Source organism: Loxodonta africana, chromosome 13, assembly GCF_030014295.1.
Source record: "Loxodonta africana isolate mLoxAfr1 chromosome 13, mLoxAfr1.hap2, whole genome shotgun sequence".
Classification (NCBI taxonomy): Eukaryota; Metazoa; Chordata; class Mammalia; order Proboscidea; family Elephantidae; genus Loxodonta; species Loxodonta africana.
In genome coordinates, this window is record NC_087354.1 from 41366132 (window position 1) to 41385933 (window position 19802).

The 19802-nt window shown below is 55.0% G+C and overlaps 1 protein-coding gene across 1 annotated transcript; it reads left to right on the forward strand.

Annotated features, from left to right (window-relative positions):
- Nucleotides 1–497: 497 nt before the first annotated feature.
- Nucleotides 498–19800, forward strand: LOC135227265 (uncharacterized). Its single transcript, XM_064267275.1, has 5 exons — nt 498–6557; nt 7091–7290; nt 7843–8023; nt 9524–14320; nt 17179–19800. The coding sequence occupies exons 1-4, from the start codon at nt 6405–6407 to the stop codon at nt 9899–9901; spliced, it is 912 nt and encodes a 303-aa protein (XP_064123345.1). The 5' UTR covers nt 498–6404; the 3' UTR covers nt 9902–14320; nt 17179–19800.
- Nucleotides 19801–19802: the final 2 nt, after the last annotated feature.

Below are 19802 nucleotides of genomic sequence, written 5' to 3' on the forward strand. Positions count from 1 at the left end.
GACAACGGTTGTGTGAAAAAAGCAAATGAAATGTGTGTTTTTGTGTTTATCCAAAACAGTTTTTGGGAATATACCCGAGAGCCACAATGGTGGGGCATCTTGGAGGGGTCGGGGTCAGGTGGCAGGGGGTCTTCTTCCCCCTTGAGTACCTTTAGAGCGTCTTAGTGCGGCCAGCATTGTTTCTCAGTAAGCCCCAGCCAAACAAAAGCCTCGCGCCATGCAGGGCCCCCGAGCATGGGATCACCATAATGCCTCCCTCCTATCTGTCTAGAGCGGGATTAAAACGAAGCCTCATTTCCCAAATGAGGAAACTGAGGTCCGGGGCCCTTTGGGAGACCTCACATTTTGTGGCGCGCACGCCCCGCCCGATCCGGGAGTGGCGTCCCCGCCCCCGGGCTCTCCCCGGCGTCGCGCAGCTAAACGAGCGGGAGCGGCCCCTAATTGCCCCCAAGCCAAGCGAGCGCTGGAAACCCGCAGCCCCTCCCGGCCGGAGTGAGCGGGGCTGGGCATCTCCCCAGGCACCGCCCCCTCCCCTGGACAGCCAGCTCTTGCCATCCACCAATGGGCGGCCTGGGTTTCTCCAACACCTCACGGGGCAGGGCGGAGGCGGGCCGCCCGCCTGCCTCTCTTCCCCGGCCCCGCCCAGTTCCCGCCCCCTCCCCAATGAGAACTGGCCACGCCCCTGACTTGGGGGCGCGGTCTCCAAGCCCCGGCTGCCTGGTCAGAGGCGACCATTCCCCCTCTAGTACTTCGCTTCTGGCGCCCCCTTATACTGGAGTCTTACGACGTGGCTTGAGGGATGCTTACATCCCCCAAATCTCGGTTTCCTCCACCACTCCCACCCAAAATAAACACAGAAGCTACCTAAAACTTGGGTGCTTGCTACGCTAATGCCCCCTCAAGACCATGCCCGAGTCCTCCTGCCAATCAAATGCTCCCCCCAATATAGAAATTCTAGAGCCACTTCAAGTGTGCAATGGGTGACCCAGAACCTGGCTATTGCCGCCCTCAGATCTCGCCCCCTCAGGATCTTGCCTCGGGGGCCAGGGGTTTAAAAAATGGCAGGCACCTGAGGTGCCACAACCCCTACCCACCCCTATGCCCGGGCTCCAAATGCTTCAATGCTTCGTTGGTCTAGGCCGTGGACACACCAACCAGGTTTCTTCCTAGGGGTTTCATCCACTCATGCGAGGTGGGAGGGCTCTGGTGGCTCCTCCTCCCACCACCTAGTGTTGCCCGCGGTTTCCATGGCTCCTTGGAGCCAGGATTGTGGCGGGCAGCTGAGAGGCGCCAAGGCCCTCAGAGAGGCTCCTGTCCCCAGCTCTGCTCTGGGCACCAGGCTCTGAGGGGGTAAGTTAGGCCCATCTTCCCCCAAGCCCTCTACCCCCAGGAAACCAGGAGTCCCTACCTCCCAGTGAGGAAGCAGCTTTCTCTTTTTCTGAAGAGAAATAGGAGCCATCTCCCAGCTCCTTAACTCTCCAAAATCTGGAGTCAGGCAGCCATTGGGCTTGAGATTCTACCAGTAAGTCTTCTTTCTTTTGTCTCTTTCTTCCTAAAAGAACTCACACCTGAGCAGAATGTGAAACAGGGTATCAAATAACCTACCAACCAACCCACTGCAACTGAGCGGATTCCGATTCACAGCCACCCCATAGGGCTTCCGAGGCTGTAAATCTCTAAGGAAGCAGACTGCCACAACTTTCTCCCGTGGAGCTGCTGGTGGTTTCTAACCACTGATCTTTCGGTTAGCAGTCCATCATTTTAACCACGGTGCCACCAGGGCACCAAATAGGCACTTGGAAAAAGATCTACCCTGATGTGATGTATGTGGAACTGCCCTTGCACCACTCTCATACTCCCGTGCTGCCTGGCAATAAGTCCCTGGTAACCCCTGGCCCGGGAGCTCAGGGGGTAGACCAACTCCAGAGGTTTGCTCCACAGCCCTGCCCTGAAGACCCAAGCTCTTTTCCCAGTCGCCCGCCCCTGCCCGCACCAGGTCCTTTCTGTTGAGGTCCAAAGCATGACTCAAGAGCACCGAGGTCTTGCCTCCGCCCTGTGCCCGGCTCCTAGCCACTTGGCCCCACAGTTCCTCTTTAGGGCCAGCCTTGCCCCTCTTGGTTTTTCACTTGGCCACCCTCAACGCAGACTCAGCTTACTGCCCCTCCAGGCCCCAGCTGTTCTGATCCCTCTCCTGTCCTGCTGCTCATGCTCTCTCCTCTGTCTGCCACATCCATTTTTCTCTTCTCTAGGGGTAGTTAATTCACCTTCAAGCCTCAGCCCCAGGGTTACCTCCCCTGGAAAACCTTCCTGGGAGCCCCTAGGAGAGTCAGGTTCCCATTTCCTGGGCTGCAGGGACCTGGGCCTGGAGGGAGGGGAGAGTAGTCAAGGTGTCTAGAGGCGAGAGGGCCTGGTGGATGGCAGTGCCATCCTGAGGTGGGAGCAGGTCTGGGTATATGAGGAATGGGCACATCAGGGCGAGGGGAGGGGAGGTTCAGCCTAGTTCTTCTTTCTGCTCAGGTGGAGACAGCCTTCCAGGACTGGGCCACACACCCTCCATGCCATCACGGAGCCTGGGCCTGGCTACCTGGCGCTCAGGCTTGGGAGGAAGGAGACAGTGGTAGGACTCTGAGGCCCTGGAGGTAAGAAGAGTGGGGATAGGAGGAGTGTGAGGGGATAATACCCACCGAGTAGTCCTTGTCTGCCTCATGAGTTACCACAAGCTGGTGGGGAGTGGGTGTCAGGGCCCCTGTGTTACAGCTGCAGTTATGGCAACTGGAGAGGTATCCGAGCAAGGAGTTTGGGGGCTTCTGACCCCCACATCACAGCTAAACTATGTTGTTGTTGTCGTTAGGTGCCATTGAGTTGACTTCTACTCATAGCTACCCCACGTGACAGAGTAGAACTGCCCCGTAGGGTTTTCTAGGCTGCGATGGCAGTGGGTGGGTAATCTTTTTTTTTAATTTTATTGTATTTTAGGTGAAAGTTTACAGTGCAAGTTAGCTTTTCACTCAAAAATTTATACACAAACCGTTTTGGGATATTGGTCGCAACCCCTGCAATGTGTCAGCACTGTCCCCCTTTCCCTTTCCCTTTCCACCCAGGGTTCTCCATGTCCATTCCTCCAGTTTTCCTGTCCCTTCCTGCCTTCTTGTCTTTGCATTTGAGTAGGTGTTGCCCATTTGGTCTCGAATACTTGATTGAACTAAAACAGCACGTTCCTCTCCTGTGTTATTATTTGTTTTAAAGGCCTGTCTAATCGTTGCCTGAAAGGTGGACTTCACGAGTGGCTTCAATTCTGAGTTACCAGGGTATCCGGAGGGCATAGTGTCAGGGGCTCCTCCAGTCTCTGTCAGACTCATAAGCCTGGTCTTTTTCTGTGAATTTGAATTTTGTTCTACTTTTTTTTCTCCTGCTCTGTCCGCGACCCTCTATTGTGATCTCTGTCAGAGCAATCATAGGCTGGAATCTTTACGGGAGCAGATCGCCAGGTCTTTCTCCTGCAGAGCTGCTGGGTGGGTTCAAACCCCATACCTTTTTCTTAGCAGCCAAGCACTTAACCGTTGTGCCACCAGGGCTCCTTTAGCTAAACTGTGCTGGCCCTGAAATGTTCCCCTGGCCCCTACTGTTTCCTAACCACTGCCCACCAGACTCACACACCTGGAAGGGGAGCGCTGCAGGGCAGCAGGGTGGGTGAGTGTGCGCTCTAGTGCCGGACAGCGCTGGGTGGGAATCCCCATTCTGCAGGGACTCCCTGCAGCAGGGGCGGATTAACCAGCAAGCAAGGTAGGCACGGGCTTAATTGTGTTTACTTATCATCTGTAGTGCACAGTTTCATATGGGTCTCAGAACATCTTTAACACGGTAAGGAACAGGTGAAATTGTGCACTACAGATGAGTAAGCAAGAAGAAGTAATCCTGTGCCTACCTTGCTTACTGGGCCGTTCTTCCCTGCCCTGCAGTGACCAGGGGCAACTGAATGCCCCCTCTGAGCTTCAGCGGCACAGCCCCCAGCCGGGTACCCGTGAGTGTGAAATGAGGTGGTGTTTATTCAGTAGGTGGCCTGGCTGGCAGTCAGCACCCACAGCACACGGGAACAGTTAGAACTGAGAACTGTTTAGTGGTGCCGAGGCTGGGGTTTATCTGAAGTTGGAATAACCAGAGAGAACCCTGGGCCAAGGGGGTGGGGCTGAGTGCATGCTCACCCCAGGGACTCAGTTTCTGCATCTGAGGAGGGGGCTCAAAGGTGGGTGTTCTAGGAGGAAGGGACTGCTCCAGCTTTAGACTCCAGTCTGTTCTGTACTCAGGGCCCACTGAGGCAGAGCCCATGGATCTCATGTCTGGCCCCACATGCTGTCCCCGGCACTCCTGTAACCTCTGGCCACTGAACCAAGACTGCCCACGGAGCCCCACCGAGGGGTGCAGGTGAGCCTGGGGATGGCAGGCACAGCAGCCCTCTGGTACCCTGCTGGCAGTCTGACTCCTCTCTCCCTGGCAGGTGCCCAGACAGAGCCCCTGAGTGGGACCGGTGGCAGTCAGAGAAGGACCTGCGGGTGTGGCTTGCGGAGAGCAGGTGGCAGCGGGCAGGGCTGGCCGGCCGTCTGCGGGCAGCGCTGGAGGCCCTGTCAGAGCAGGCCTGGGTGCTGCAGAGGCGGGAATGCCAGCTGGACCGAGGCCGGGCCCTGTGTGAGCTGCTGACTCTGAAGCAGAAGGTGAGGCTCCCAGCCTCTTCCTCCCACCTTCCTTGTTGTCCGAGGCCCCAGGGAGGCCCCTTGGGCTAGCCAGGTCCTCTTACCAGCCTGAAAGCTCCAGAACGCTCAGGGCTGGTGTTCACCAGTGCCGCGTTCTCAGGAAGGTCTGTCAGGGTCTGGAGCATCCAGAGGAGAGAGAGGGAAGTAGAGGTGCCAACGGGGTTGCTGTGTTGAACAGTGTTGTATCCGTGCCTGGCGCCGCTGCCTGGAGACGGGCAGCGCTTTCCTGTGAGGGATATGCAGGGCAGGGCCGGGAATGCTGCTAGAGGCAAAGGGAGGGCTTGTGGCCCATGGAGGGAGAGTAGGGAGGGTCTGGTTTTAGCTCGGTGGACAGAACAGCATCCTTAGAAGCCCAGCCTCCCCTGGTGGAAAAGGTGATCCCCAGAAGGAGAGAGAGCTCTGCAAGCTGAGGCTTCTTGGGGAGGCTACCAGCATCCCTGCCCCATGTGGAGGTAAGGACTGGACTGCCCCCTGACGGCCTAGAAGCCCAAGCTTTTAATGACTCAGATGTCTCAGCCCACAGTCGACCCTCGTGGAACCACTGCTCCTTACCAGGCCTGGGGCGACCCTCAGGACCCAGTTGACTGTCTTCTCATGCCTCTCTAGCATTACATGACAGTGTCCCTGGTCCTCCTGCAGGCCTAAGCTCTGAAGCTATCAGCAGGTGGGGTCAAGAGGTGATGCATCTCAGGCCCAGATGAAGGCAGAGGGCTGCACATCTGGAAGCTATAGTGATAACAGCTGGGTAGCTCTCCGAGCCATGGAGTGCAGGTCTCCCCTGGGCTGTCAGCTGGACCCCTGACTGGGCTTATCTCAGCTGGTGGAGCAGGCAGAGGCTGTAGGTTCTGCCTGCTTTATCAGAGGCCGCAGACACTCCTTGCCTGGTGGGGTGGGGGGACTGGCCCAGCCCTCCCCAGGGGCTTGGTGCTGCCTGCAGCCCTCCCCCAGCAGGCAGAATGCTTCCTGGCCCGCCTAGAGCAGGAGAGACACCAGCTGCGAGGAACCCAGGGGCAGGAGGACTGGAGGAAGCCACACTTGGACATAGAAGACAAGTGAGGGGGTTGGGAGATGGGGGAGGGGCGGAGTGGTAGAGGATGGGCAGACAGCCCCCTCTGCCCCCAGGATCCTGCTACTGCAAATGGAAGTGGAAAAGGCCCAGCAGCGTTTGGACCAGATGAGCCAGCAGCCCCTTGGCCCAGAGCCCAGCCTGGAAGCTCCTGCGGTAGGGATGACACAGAGCCCCCCTCCAAGTGGGTGTGGGCAGGCCCTGAACATGGCCCTGCCACACCTTCCGCCCTGCCCTATGTATGCTTCATTCCCTGGTCTTCATTCTTGGAGCAGTAGCTGAGAGAGGGGGGTGGGTGGCATAGGGGGCTTCTGTGCAGCCCAGAGAGGGATCAAGTCCCACCCAATGTTTGGAAAGGCCCTGGGATCATCCAGCCCACCCCCCTCCTGTTACAGATGGGAAAACTGAGGCCAGAGGGTGGGGAAGAGCTTGCTCAGGGTCATAGCGCAAGTTGGAACCAGAACCCAGGGGCTGCTGGCCCCTGCCACAACATGCCCCTTGAGGCACAAAGGGTCTGTCAAGAACACCCCAGAGTGGTCTGGAGGCTGGGAGGAGACCCCAGGATCCTGGACTGAGTTTGTCTGCAGGAGATGCTGGTGCCAGGCCAGCAGGCGCAGGAGCAGAGCGAGGCCAGGGCCCAGGCCCTTCAGGGCCTAGGTGGAGTCTCGATGGGGGCGGCCAAAGCCCCTGCGCAGCCCCAGGACATAACTCTCCTGCAGGAGCGGCTGGTGATGTTCACCCAGGTGGGTCAAGGCCATTGTCAAGGTTCAACCTGCAGAAAGCCCCAAGTCCCAGCTGAGCCAGGCTGTTCCCACCTGTACCAGGGGGCAGAGAAGCAGAGGAACCTGGGCCTTGCCCTTGGGAGATTCCAAGACAGGATGAGAGGCTGTAGGGAGACTTTGGAAAAGAGAATGACCGGGAGGACAGATCTGAGCAGGGTATCCACACAGCACAACTCCAGAGAGCACCCTTCACATTGCAGTCCACATAAATGGCACCCTCTGGTGGTGTGCAGCCAGGAACTGGTCCAGCCCTCAATCATTGGTCCAGAGTCAAAGCCTGGAGTTGAGAGAAGCCTCTGTTTTTGTTTTTTTTTTTTTCTGTGGGCTGGAGTGGTCAGAGGAGCCTTCTAGAGGGGTAGAGTCCCAGAGGATGAGAATGGAGGAGGGGATGGGATGGGTAAAGGCTTGGGCTTGAGCAGGTTCCCTCCAGGGGAGTCCCACAACCCTGGTAGAGGCTGAGCCACAACTCTGGGTGGGACTTGGGACCTTCCCAGGTGAACAAGAGACTCTCAGAAGAGCTGGGCCAGAGCCACCAGCAACTAGGGGCCTGCTTGGAGCAGCTGCAGCAGCTACAGAGAGAGCTGACAGTGTTGGAGGGCCGTGTGCAGGCCCTGGAGGCAGAGCGAGCCCGGCTGCTTGGGGAGAACTCAGTGCTGCTGGTAGCCCTGGGGTTGGCCCCAGGCCAGGAGGCCTGGTAGGTGGCTGCTCAGGGCCGTTCCTCAGAGCATCCAAGGAAGGCTGGGAGAGTGCCCTGTTCTCACACATGAGATGGCCCTGCCAGCAAGGGGCAAGCCTGGCTCTTTCACCCACTGGGTGAGGGGGAATGACCCAGATCCCCAAATCCTAACTCCCATGGCTGAAGCCAGACTCCTTTCCCCAGGTGTCAGCCTTCCTGGTTGTCATATTTTGGCTCTTTTAGGGAGGTATATGGGAAATCTTTTAGCTTCAAGAAATCCTATCTCCCCTACACATGGCTGAGCCCTGCCTAGTAGGCCAGGAGAGGCTGGAGTAGGCAAGATGACCTCCCTTCTGGTCCCATGTCAGGATGCTTGGGAGTGGACATGCCCAGGACAGAGAGGCTCTGTGTGCAGGGAGCTGTGAAGGCCGTGTCTCTGCCTCACCCCCTTCCTGTCTATAAGAAGACGTAGTGAGGACATCTATGCAACTTGGAACAAAATCATTTGAAAAGGGTGGGTGGGGGCAATCTGGAGTCCGTGCTGTGTCTGACTGCCCCCATTTTTATCAGCACACCCCAGGTCCAGGAGGTACCAGTGCCCCTTGGGAAAGAGCTAGAGGAGAAGTCAGACCCTAAGCTTCATGAGGCTGAGTACTGGAAGGCATGCTGGCACCAGGTGGTTGTTGCCCTGAAATTTAAAGAGGAGGAGCTGCAGAGAGTCCAGAGGCAGAGCGGGGCCTGGCCTCCCCAGGTGGGTGCTCTCTGTCCACCCCCTTTCTCTCTGAAACACAATGCCGTCCTCCTCATTGTCTACCCCACTGCCCTGTCTTTCCCACTGCAAGCCAACTGGGCTCTTCCCCCTTCTTAGCAGGGCCCCTAGCTTTATTCTACACTTCTCTCTTCATCTGCCTCCTCGTCGTCATGCTCCATCCTTCATTCATTCATGCAGCACATATTTATTGAGCATCTGCTCTATGCCTGGCCTGCTTCTGTGCACAGGAGAACCCAAGTTGAATCAGCCCAGTCCTTGTCCCCCTGAATCTTCTGGTTGGGGGGCACACAGTCACTGAGCAGTCAATTACAATGTAATGTGCCGGGGGAGGGAAGAGGCACCATGGAAGCTGAGGTGAGGAAGCAGTGGTCAGGAAAAGACTCACCGTCAGTGAAGGGTGAACAGGTGTTTACCTGGAGGAGTGAGGAAGCGAAGGTCCTTTCAGTAAGAGGAAACAGCACATGAAAGCCCCAGAGAGGAGAGAGATGGGAAGGGGGAACGTATATAAACAGTTGACAAGTGGAGGGTTGGTTACTTGAGATGTGGGATAGGGGCCAGATCAAGGAATTAAATGTCCCAGGCCCTGTCCACTAAGACTCAACTTCAGCTTGGTGACTGCCTCCTCCTGGTCTCCTGGACAAAGGTGTGTGTGCCCATGCAAACAGACACACGCAGACACACATATAGATACTCAAACCTGGGCACACACACAGACATGCACAGACACTTGCATAAAGACACACCCAGGCATGTGTATGCGCACACTAAGATACTCATCTAGACACACACCTAGAGGCACAGGCACACACACTCAAGTGTGCACACACAGAGACACACTCCCACAGACACCAAGGGGTAGGAATGTAGTGTTAGCAGGACTGAGATCGAATCCCTCCTCTGCCATGGGACTCCCTACAAGAGCTGATCTGTTGGTCTGGCTAGAAGGAATGGGCGAGAAGGTCTCGGCAGCAGTACTTGGCTGACTGAGGGCCTCAGCTGCCCATCTATAAAAAGGCAGCCTTGGACTAAATCAGCATATTCAAACTGGGATCCAGAGCTGTGCTCTAAAGGAACTCTTAGTTCCTCAAGGAAGCAAATTTACAATGATGATCTGTAGCTGTATGACGTTTGTATGGAATAAAGTCTCAGTTTTTGTCTGTTTCTCAGACCAGACCCTCAAGGATCAGAGGATAGAGTCTCAGGCCCTGGGACAGCTATATATTCTTTAAAAGGGTGTGAGTGTGAGTCAAGCTGGAGGACCTGGAGTGGACAATGTCAGTGAGAAGGCAGGGCACAGAGTGACCAAGGGCTGGGCCCACTGGCTAGTTCAGGCTGGAACAGGAAGCAACACCCTGGGAACCATATACAGACAACATGCATATAACATGAAAACCTGCTCGCATTTGGGCCCCTGGCTCTAGGGCTTCCCAGCCCCTTGCCCTTCAGGGCCTACCCAGGCCATTTATCCTCTTTTCCCAGACCCCAGTGTCGGCCCAGGACTCAGCTTCAGTGAGCAGGTGGGTGCCCCAGGCCCTGGACCTGCCCAGTGAGGGTGGTGGAGAGTGCAGGCCCTGGGTCATGAGCAGGAGTCCTGTGGGGAGTGGCGATGGGCCACACTCACAGCAGCGCTCTTTCAGCAGGGCGGAGGCTCTCAGGGAGATGGGACAGCAGCTGGATAGAGTTCCAACGAAGCCCACACTGCATCCACATCTGGCTGGCCAAGGGGTGAGAGAGCCTGTGTCTCCAGAGCTCTGCAGCTCCACTGCCATCCCTGACTGCCAGCTCCTTCCACCCCTACCCTCTCTACCTCAATCTGTCTGTCTTCCTTTTCAATCCCAGGATTTAGTGGTCTTCTAAACCCAGAAACCCATTGCCATCTAGTCAATTCTGAGTCACAGTAATGCTAAAGGGCAGAACAGAACTGCCCTATAGGGTTTCCACGGCTGTACTCTTTGTGGAAGCAAACTGCCATATATTTCTCCTGCAGAGCGGCTGGTGGGTTCAAACTGCTGACCTTTCAGTTAGCAGCTGAGTGCTTAACTACTGTGCTACTAAGGCTCCTTCACTGTCCACACATTAGTGGTTAAGACTGTGGGCTCAGAACCCTGAATACTGTGTTTAGATCCCAGCTCCACAACATACTAGCTGTGTGACTCTAGGCCTCATCTGTAGAAAGGAGAACAATAACAGTTCCCTGCCCTGCATTGGGTGGCCCTGAGGATTAAACGCACCAAAGAACAGAGCCCTGGTGGTGTAGTAGTTAACATCTTGGCTGCTAACCAAAAGGTCGGCAGTTTAAATCCTCCAGCTGCTCCTTGGATACCTTATGGGGCAGTTCTACTCTGTCCTGTAGGATCGCTTTGAGCAGGAACTGACTTGACGGCACCTAACAGCAACAGTAGACACTTGGTCCGCATTCACGAAACGTTAGCTGCTGTTATGACCCCCCTCGTGCTGCTGTAGTGTGGCTGCTTGGAGGGGAAAGTTCCCTTTAAAATCAGAGTCCTTTTGGAGCCAGAGAGGTGCCATGTGGGGTCTGATCCCTTCACTTGCTTCCTGCCACCTTCCCTGTTGGATAGTTTTGGTGTGACTTGGAATCTCAGGGGACCTGGCTGCTCCCTATCTTGGGTTTCTCCTCGTTTGACCCCAGGACCTTGACACAGCTGCGGAGAGGCTGGAGTGTCCACAGGAGGAACTGCCGTGAGTGGGGCAAGTGCCACTCAGTGAGCCCCCAGCGCCTTGTCCACATCCAGGAAAGGGAGGGCAGGCCTGCGCCCAGGCTGAAGACCAGGCTCTTTTATGCAGGCCGGAACCTGCCCAGAGCCAAAAGCCTGTGTGCGGGTGGGGCATCTGCAGGCATGAGAGGATGGGGTGGGCGTCCCCTCAGATGGGGATGTAATCCACCCCCTCACTGCCCCTCCCTGGCCAGGAGTGGGAGCAGGGTGCAGGCTCGGGAGAAGGAAAATGACCCAGTGGCCGCTGAGATCCAGAGGAGGAAGGTAGGGAGGAGTTGGGGGCTGCCTGGGTCGGGTAGGGCCCACTTAGGGTCAGGGTCCCTCAGGAGCCCTTCTTGCTGACCTTAGAGCCCTTCCCAGACCTGAAACCAGGGACCTAGTGCAAAAGTACTGGAGGCTGGGCCTCTGCCAGTCTCTAGCCCCTTTTCCTCATGGGGTCTCAGGTTCCCTGTCAGTATAATGGGCCCCCAACTCCCTGCCCTGGTGCCTGCAGTCTCTGGGGCCCAGGCCCAGGCCCAGGCCCAGGCCCAGGGGTGTGTCCACAAACAGATGAAGACCTTACAGTCCAGGGTGAGCTGGATGCCTGCTGCCAGGGGCTGGCCTTTGAGTGCAGCTGGTACTGGAACCTGTAGCACCAGCTGCTAGGGTTGAGGGTTGGGTGCCCCAGGCCAGTGTGACCATCCAGCCTAGCCCCAGAAGGGAGGGTGGCAGCCCCTGGAGCAGACCAGGTGCCTGAGCCACAGCCACGTGGCCTCTCCCCACAGGCACAGGTCCTAGCAGAGACCCCAGGCCAGCTCCCAGAGTCTACGAGGGGAAGGTGGGCTCCATCCCCACCCCAACCTATGCAGCCCCTGTGGACGTGTGACCCAGCTTGGCTTTTCTCTGGGCAATGGACTGGCATTCCCCCTGAGTGGGCACTGGCCAAGCACCAGTGCCCTCGGCCTGCAGCCCCACAGCCTGCAGCCCCACAGCCTGTGATGTGGCTGCTGTGAACTCCTCCCTGGGCCCGTCAGGACACAGTGTTTCCAAGAGCACAGATTCTGGTCCCAACTCTGCACCACTGGCAGAGCCATCTTGGTCAAGATCCTTCTGTCTCTGGGACTCAGGTTCCCATCTGCACGTAGGAGTGGTGTTGGATGGACTCTGACGAGTTCTGACAATCAGGGATCCTATGACCCTATTCAATTTATCCACCGGGTCACTGTCCCTGGGCCACAGGCTCACGAGCTCTGGGTTTGTAGAGAATTCTAGAGAAGCCAGCCAGTGTCCCAGCTGAGTGACCCTCAAAATGGGGTGGGGTGGGGTCAGGGTCCAGTGGCTTCTCTACCTCCCAGACCCCAGGAGCTGCCAGAGCTGAGGCCTGCAGAGCAGCCAGAGCATCCAGGGTGGGTACGGTCAGAAACAGAGAAGAGCTCAGGAGCAGGTGGGGGCGGAGCTGCTGCAGCCCCTGCCACAGGTGAGAGCTGGGCAGGGCCAGCCCTGTGGCCCTCCCTGAGATCAGCTGGAAACTGGCTGGAGATGGGACCTTCTTGGCAGAGGACATGGCTCTGGTCACCCTTTGCTGTGTGGATCAGGCACTCCAAGACCACGCTGGGCCCTTGTTTGCAGGGCTGGAGGAGCTGAGCCTGAGGCCACCTGAGAAGGGAAGATGGGCCTAAGCCTGGGAGGCAGGGGGTGGGGTGGGGTTCAGACCAGCCCAGTGCTTGAACCAGTGAGTCAGGAGGGTCCTCTCCACTGAGTGCCAAGAGCTGAGGGTCAGGCTGCCCTGCACTTGCCCAGTCTCTGTGGTGGCCCTAGGGGGGTCAGGCATTCCCCCCTTGGCAGGGTGGCCCCACCATCACCTCCAAACAAGTGTGTTGGACACCAGGGACCCTGTGCAGGGAGGCAGAGGGGAGGAGGAGACCATCCTGGTCGAGGTAGAGGGAGATGCAGGGCCCTGAGTCTGCCCTTGGGGAGCCCTCAGGCTGGGCAGTACCAGACACCCAGGGAGCATTGAGGGAATGCCACCCTTCAGTATTTTTGGAGTCGGGGAAAAGGAAAGAGGTAGGGGAGGAATGGAGGATTCGGAGAAAGTGTCCTGGGTGTTTAGTCACCTGTACAATTTGGAGAGAAGGGATGAGGCCTTGCCCAACCTCCCCATGCCCAGTGCTATTCTATCAGCCTCTCCCAGAGCCCAGCGTTCCCCATTACAACCCCTTCTTTGGGATAAGACATAGTTCCAGGAAGGCCCCTGTGGGAATGGAGCTCTGAGACCTGGGTAGGGATGTCCTTGGGGAAGGACCAGAGCGAGATAGGAGCTACCCCCCTCCCACCCCAGACTTCCCTGCAGGAGGTGGGCTCGGAGCTGGTCCAGATGCGGTCTGAGCTCCAGAAGCTCTGGGACCTGCTGAAAGCTCAGAACTTGGAGCTGGAGGCTCAGCAGCGGGCCCTGGAGGCTGCCCAGAGCCAGGTGCTATGTACCCCCCACCCCAGCCTGTGCCTCTGTCAGTCTCCCTCATGCACAATCCCACATGGCATTCAATCTTCCCTTCCCGAGATTTGGCCCCTCGATGCCCCCTGGGGAGGGCTCAGGCCCCGGAATATGTTCACTGTCCCATCCTCCCCTCCCACTCCCAGGTGGCCATGAGCTGTGCTGAGAAGCGTAGGCTGGAGCAGCAGCTGAGGTCTCTGGAGCAGGAGCTCATGGAAAAGTGAGGACCACAGGGCGAGGGGGCACCTGGGCCTGAGGGGCTCTGGGAGAAGCAGAAAGCCCACTTTCCTTCACAGAGATGCTCACCAGGCCCCAAGGCTCTAACCCTTCTCCTGAGGCTCTGGGGCCAGCGGGAGGGGGCATTTTGGGAAACACTGGTGAGAGAGCTTTCTCATTCCTTTGGTGGGGTGGAGAATGGGGGTGGGGACACTGCCAGGCCTGAGCTGGATGTATCTCCTGATCTGTCTTTTCCTCTCTTAAGTGGGGAGAGGGGGACAAGGAACTGGGGTAGCAGGGCACAGGGAATCAGGACATCTAGGCTCTGGGTTCCGGGCCTAGGGTGATGAGTGAGAAGAGAGTGGCCTTCAGAGCTGAGAAGTCCTGGGCTTATGTCAGCTCCACCACTGACCAGCTCAGTGAACAAGCCTTTACTTCTCTAAGCCTCAGTTTTCTCATGTGTAAAATGGACACAATAATAGCACCTACCTCCTGGGGTTAGTGTGAGGGTAAGGATCACAGGAGGTAATGCACCTGGCACAGGGCTAGTTTCCCTGTCCCCTCAGCCTCACGCATATGTGGGTCCAGTTGGGCTGAGTCATTACTTCTGTACATTCTGAACCAGGTCTTCATCTTTGAGATGCTGCTTGGAGAGTTGGATGGGGTGGGGGCTCCCATCCTTTGCCTCAGCTGCTCTTCGGGGACCCTAGGGAAGGGGGTCAGAGCCGCTAGGGGGGCCTGGGAGACTACCAGAGTTCTGACCGTCAGGCTGAGCACTGTGTCCCCAGGGAGCAGGAGCTGGTGCAGTTCCGAGCCTCACGGAATCCAGCACTGAGAGGACAGGAGCCTCTAAAGGTAGTGTCTGGGGGTTCTCCAAAGGGGCAGGAGGGGTGGCCTCTGCCTTCCTGTGGGACCCAGCTTCATTCCTTCTCTTGGTCTTCCCATCTGCAGGTGGGAGGGGTAGAAACAGAAGGCTCAAAGGGTCCTTCTAGCCTTGGCTGGTTTCTAAATGGATTCTTGAGCTGGCCTCCTTCCCCGGGCAGAACTGGAGCTACTCCATGCCTGGGAACCTAGGCCTGCCACTCTGGCCCCTCTGTGGTGTCAGCCTCTGCCTCATCTGCCCCCAGATTGCAGCCACAGCCTTGGAGTCACAGAGGACAGGAGCATCTGAGAAAAGCCAGAAGCCAGGGGCAGTGCCCAGGCTGGGGAGGGAAGGCAGTGGGGAGCCTGTGGCCCAGGGTCACCAGGGAACAGCCTCACGCTGTAGCACAAGAGACTGAGGTCAGCCCCTTGCCCACCCCCTGAGCTGGGTGGTCCTGGCACAGAGGGGCTGGATTGGGCAAAGACTCCTTGGGAGAGGGGAGGCCCTTGTGGCTATGCTTTCAGCCCCCCAAGGCCAGGGTCTCTGTTAGATCTGGGGCACAGGACCTGTCATAGGCAGCTACAGTCAGAAGCCTCCCTGGCAGAAACCTCTCCTTGTCCCCTGACTGCCATGGGGCCTGAAATGCCCCTCTTGGCACAATACTGCTGACAAGTTTCCTGATTCTTGGTGGATGAGGTCACGTGGCCCTTCCCTGAGGACCTTGCTGCTAGGAACAGAGCTGGGTGGGGAGTGGCTAGTAGGGGTGCTAGGGTCCTTGCAGAGCTTGAGTGGGCTATTGTCAGCAGAACACCTACCAGGCACCCTCTGTCTTACTGGTGAAGGCCTTGGGCACTGGGCTTTAGGCTTTTCCAAGTGAGTTCTCATTTACTTGTGCCTCAAATCACACTATAGTCCTTGTTTCACAGACAGGGCAACTGCCCAGAGCAGGGAAGTAACTTGCCTAAGTCACACAGCAAACAGCAGCCAAGGCCTTGGTCCCTCAACCTGGCCCCAAAAGGCGGTATCTCATTTCACACTATCCTAAGCTTGAGCTTATGGGTGGTGCAAACGTTAAGTGCTTTGCTACTAACTGAAAGGCTGGCGGTTCGAATCCACCCAGAGTCGCTTTGGAAGAAGGACCTGCTGATCTGCTTCTGAAAGGTCACAGACATTAAAAACCTGTGGAACACAGTTCTACTCGGACACACACGGGGTTGCCATTAGTTGGAATTGACTCAATGGGCAGCTGGTTTTATTCTGAACCTGACCATCCTCTGTAGCCACAGGCCAACTTAGGGTGGCATCCCCCTCCAGGTCATCTGGCCATTCTTTTTCTGATGGTGTTTTGGTTATTGTTGTTGAAAATATACACAGAAATATACCACTTCAACAATTTTAACATTTACAATTCGGTGACACTGATTACATTCTTCCAGTTGCGTAACCACTCTCACCCTCCCTTCCGGAATTGTTCTTCCACCATTAACATAAACTCACTGCCCCCTCAGCTTCCAAACTAATCTTTTGAGTTGCTGTTGTCAGTTTGATTCCACATAGATAGTTCTTTAAAAGAGTACAATGCTCAAGGCAAACATTCTTTACTAATTAGCTAATCTATTGTTTGGTTTAAAGAAGACTTCAGGGGATATTTTTGGCTTAGGGTTTAAAGATTATCTCAGGGCAATAGTTTTGGGAGTTTATCCAGCCTTAATGGCTCCAGAAAACCTGGATTCCATGAGAATCTGAAATTCTGCTCTGCAGTTTTATCCCTTTTGATTAGGATTCTTCCATACGATCTTTTAAAATAAAATTTTAAATACAATTCAGTAACACTGATTACATTCTTTGAATTGTGCAACCATTCTCACCCTTCTTTTCTGGGTTGTTCCTCCGCCATTAACATAAACTCACTGCTCCCTAAGGTTCCTGTCTAATCTTTCGAATTACTCTTGTCAATTTCATCCCATATTGGTAGTTCTTAAAAGAGCTCAGTGCTCAAGGTAAACATTCCTTATTAGTTAAGCTAAACTATTATTTGGTTTTGAGAAGACTTCAGGAGATGTTTTTGGCTTAAGGTTTAAAGATTATCTCAGGGCAGTAGTTTCAGGGGTTCATCCAGCCTCCGTGGCTCCAGAAAGTCTGAATTCTGTGAGAATTTTTTTCTTCACAAGATTTTTTTTTTTTAATTTAAATATTGTACATGTCACATTTTACCACAGAGAAGTATTACAGGATGATCTATAAAAGACTTTCACATATAAAATTCTGCAGAGTAAGTGGAATGAAAATGGAAGTAAAAGCACAAGAAAAAAAGGGAATAATGTAAAATTTTCAATAGCTAAAGAAGAGTTTACTCACGTTTTGTTCTGGTTTGCCTTTTTTGTTAAATGATTTATTGTTGTTGAGAATATACACAGCAAAAACACACACCAATTCAAGTTTCTACATGTATAATTCAGTTACACTAATTACATTCTTCAAGTTGTGCAACCAACCTCCTTTTCTAAGATGTTCTTCCCCCATTAACATAAACTCGTTGCCACCTAAGGTTTGGATTCCATGAGAATTTTAAATTCTGTTCTGCATTTTCTCCCTTTTGATCAGAATTCTATAGTCTTTTGGATGACAACGTTCAGTAATGGTAGCTAGGCACCATCCAGTTCTTCTGGTCTCATGGCAAACAGGGCCGTTATTCATGGAAGCAATTAGCCTCACATTCCATTTCCTCCTCCTACTCCTGACTCTCCTGCTTCTTCTGTTGCTCCAGGTGAATAGAGACCAATTGTTATGCTTTGAATTTCTTTTTCTGATCTTCCATCCTCTCCCTGCTGTGTGCTTCCTCCCTCTACAGAGCTGTGTCCACCAGGCCATGCGCTCCCAGAACCCTGCTCAACTCCGTCACTAAACAGCCCACCTTCTGCTTTGATTGAGGCAGTTTCGTAGAGGCGCTGTTGTGCCGTGGAGGGAACGAGATTCTCAGGGTTGGTTCACCATTCCGGGTGCCCACCATGGCCTTCTGCAAGATGTCCTCTGCCCTCCCCTGCCATCCACAGGCTGCTGTGGGGGCTGCCAACTTCTTACAAGGCTTCACCCCCACCCTCAGTTGATTGAACCAGGGCTAGGTACCTGAGCCAAATGGCCAGCGGGCCCCTTCCTGGGACCACTGGATTTGGGACAAGAGTGCAGTGTTAGCCAGGGCTGAAGACTGGACACACAAGACCGGGGAAATGTCCACTGGCCTGTTTTTCACCGCGTGGAAAAAGCTGGATTTCAGTGAGAGGGAGTCTGACAATTCTCAAAGTGGAATTGGGATGGGAGACTTCAGTTCAACCCAGGGATCTTGCATGGCGTAGACATAAACTTGACCTTTGGGGTGGCCATCTTACCTTGCCCTGTGGTCTGGGCAGCAGCGTAAGCAGGTCTTCAGAAGGAGAGGAATTGCTTCCATGGGCAGAGCTTTCTGGGTTCCTGAGGCCAGTACAGGGGCCCAGCTGTCCTTGGGCTCCTCCAGACACTCAGATGTTCCAGAATAAACCCCTCTCATTTTTACTTCAGCTTACAGTGGTCTGAGTGGTTCTTGTTACTTGCTAACAAAGGGAGAAACATTCCCAATGCTGCTCCAGACCAGACTCCTGGCCCTCCTGGTTGCCCCTCCCTTGAGGCAAGGCCATCCATCCTCAATCAGGTGTCACTGTTGGGAACCCTGCAGTTGCTTCCCCCAAAGCTCCTGTTTGTCTTCCTGGCACTCAGACAGCCCATCGCAGCCCAAAGAGGGGAACTCAAGCAGCTAGTCAGAGCCGCCCTCTCCAGTGCCCCCCGGCCTTCGTGTCTGGCCCCGTATCCAGTCTGCCCATGGGAGTTTACACCTCACAGTCTCCAAGTTCTGCTGGACCCCCAACTGTTCCAGTTCCTGCAACCTGCCCCTGGGCAGTCTTGTTCCCCTGCCCTTCGGTGGTGATTTCAGACCTCCACAGCCCCTCTGCCACCACTTCCACGTTCTTTCTGTTCCAGAGACCCGCTGGCCTCTTTCCCTGAGGGCAAGGTGCCATCAGGTTTGGGGTCCTCTCTTCCCTTCCGCCCATCACTATTAGTCCAAGGTCATTCACAGTCGTCCCGATCCCCATTCCCATTGGTTTAGGGGAGGGCGCATGACCCAGTCCTGGCCAATAACGTGGGAGGGGAGGTCTGCTGCATGCCCCAGGGAAGCTTTCCTTCACTGTCAGCGATGTTTGGAGCAGCTAAAGGCAGCCTGGTGACTGGGTTCAGGGTGGTAGAGCAGATGGGGGAGAACCACCCTGTCGCTCCTCTGCCTCCCTCTGATCACCGTGTTGGGCCGCCCCTTCCCCTCACTGAAAGCAGGTTCAGGGCAGCAGCTTTCTAGTCCAATCCCAGCCTTGTCATTCACTAGATAGGTGACCTTGAGCAAGTCTCCCAACCTTTCTGTTCTTCAGTTACTTCATCTGTAAAGTGAACAAAATAATTACCTCCTAGGACTGTGAGGGCATAGTGGTTAAGTGCTACGGCTGCTAACCAAAAGGTCGGCATTTCAAATCCACCAGGTGCTCCTTGGAAACCCTACACTGTCCTGTAGGCTCGCTATGAGTCAGAATTGACTCGACGACAATGGGTTTTTTGTTTTTTGGAGGGCTGTGAGTGGAATATTAAATGAGTCCATGTATATGGAGTTCATAGCACTTGTAGTTGGGAACACAGACTCCGGGCTCTGCAGCCACTGAATTAGAATCCCAGCTCTTCTGCTGTGGGACCTCAGGCTAGTTACCTGTCCCTTGTGCCTCAGTTCCCGCATTTGCAAAATGGAGAGAATAGAGCTATGTCATTAACGTGTAGATGGTTAAGTGAGCTAATTCAAGTAAAGAACTTAGAACAGTACCTGGTACACATCAGTGTTCTGTAATTGGTTGTTTCATAGTCAAGTTATGACCACCAGTGCTGCCGTGAACCTTCTTATCCCTGGCGCAATGCCTAGGAACGGAATTGCTGGACCCTAGTGGTTAAGAGCTTGGCTGCTAACCAAAAGGCCGGCAGTTTGAATCCATCAGCCGCTCCCTGGAAGTCCTACGGGGCAGATCTACTCTGTCCTATAGGGTCTCTGTAAGTTGGAATCAACTCGATGGCAACGGGTTGATTGCTTTTGTTAGTTAAGGCTCATGCATAAAGAGCCCTGGTAGCACAATAGTTAAGCACTTGGCTGTTAACCAAAAGGCCCACGGTTTGAACCCACCAGCCGCTCTGTGGGAGAAAAGACCTGTCGATCTACTACTCCCATAAAGATTTCAGCCTAGGAAACCCTATGGGGGAGTTCTACTCTGTCCTATAAGGTCACTACGAGTTGGAATGGACGCAATGGCACACAACAGGGCACATGCACGCTTAACTTTACTGACTAATCCCAAAGTGTTTTCCAAACTGGTTGGATCGATTTACATCACCCGCCCCGCCCCCCGCCCCCAGCAG

Excerpts from the sequence above, each read along its gene's own strand:
- LOC135227265 (XM_064267275.1), top strand. The coding sequence starts at position 6,405 with ATGCTGGTGCCAGGCCAGCAGGCGCAGGAGCAGAGCGAGGCCAGGGCC. Across the intron at positions 6,558-7,090 it reads GGCTGGTGATGTTCACCCAG|GTGAACAAGAGACTCTCAGA; the intron begins GTGGGTCAAGGC and ends GGACCTTCCCAG. Across the intron at positions 8,024-9,523 it reads GCGGGGCCTGGCCTCCCCAG|ACCCCAGTGTCGGCCCAGGA; the intron begins GTGGGTGCTCTC and ends CTCTTTTCCCAG.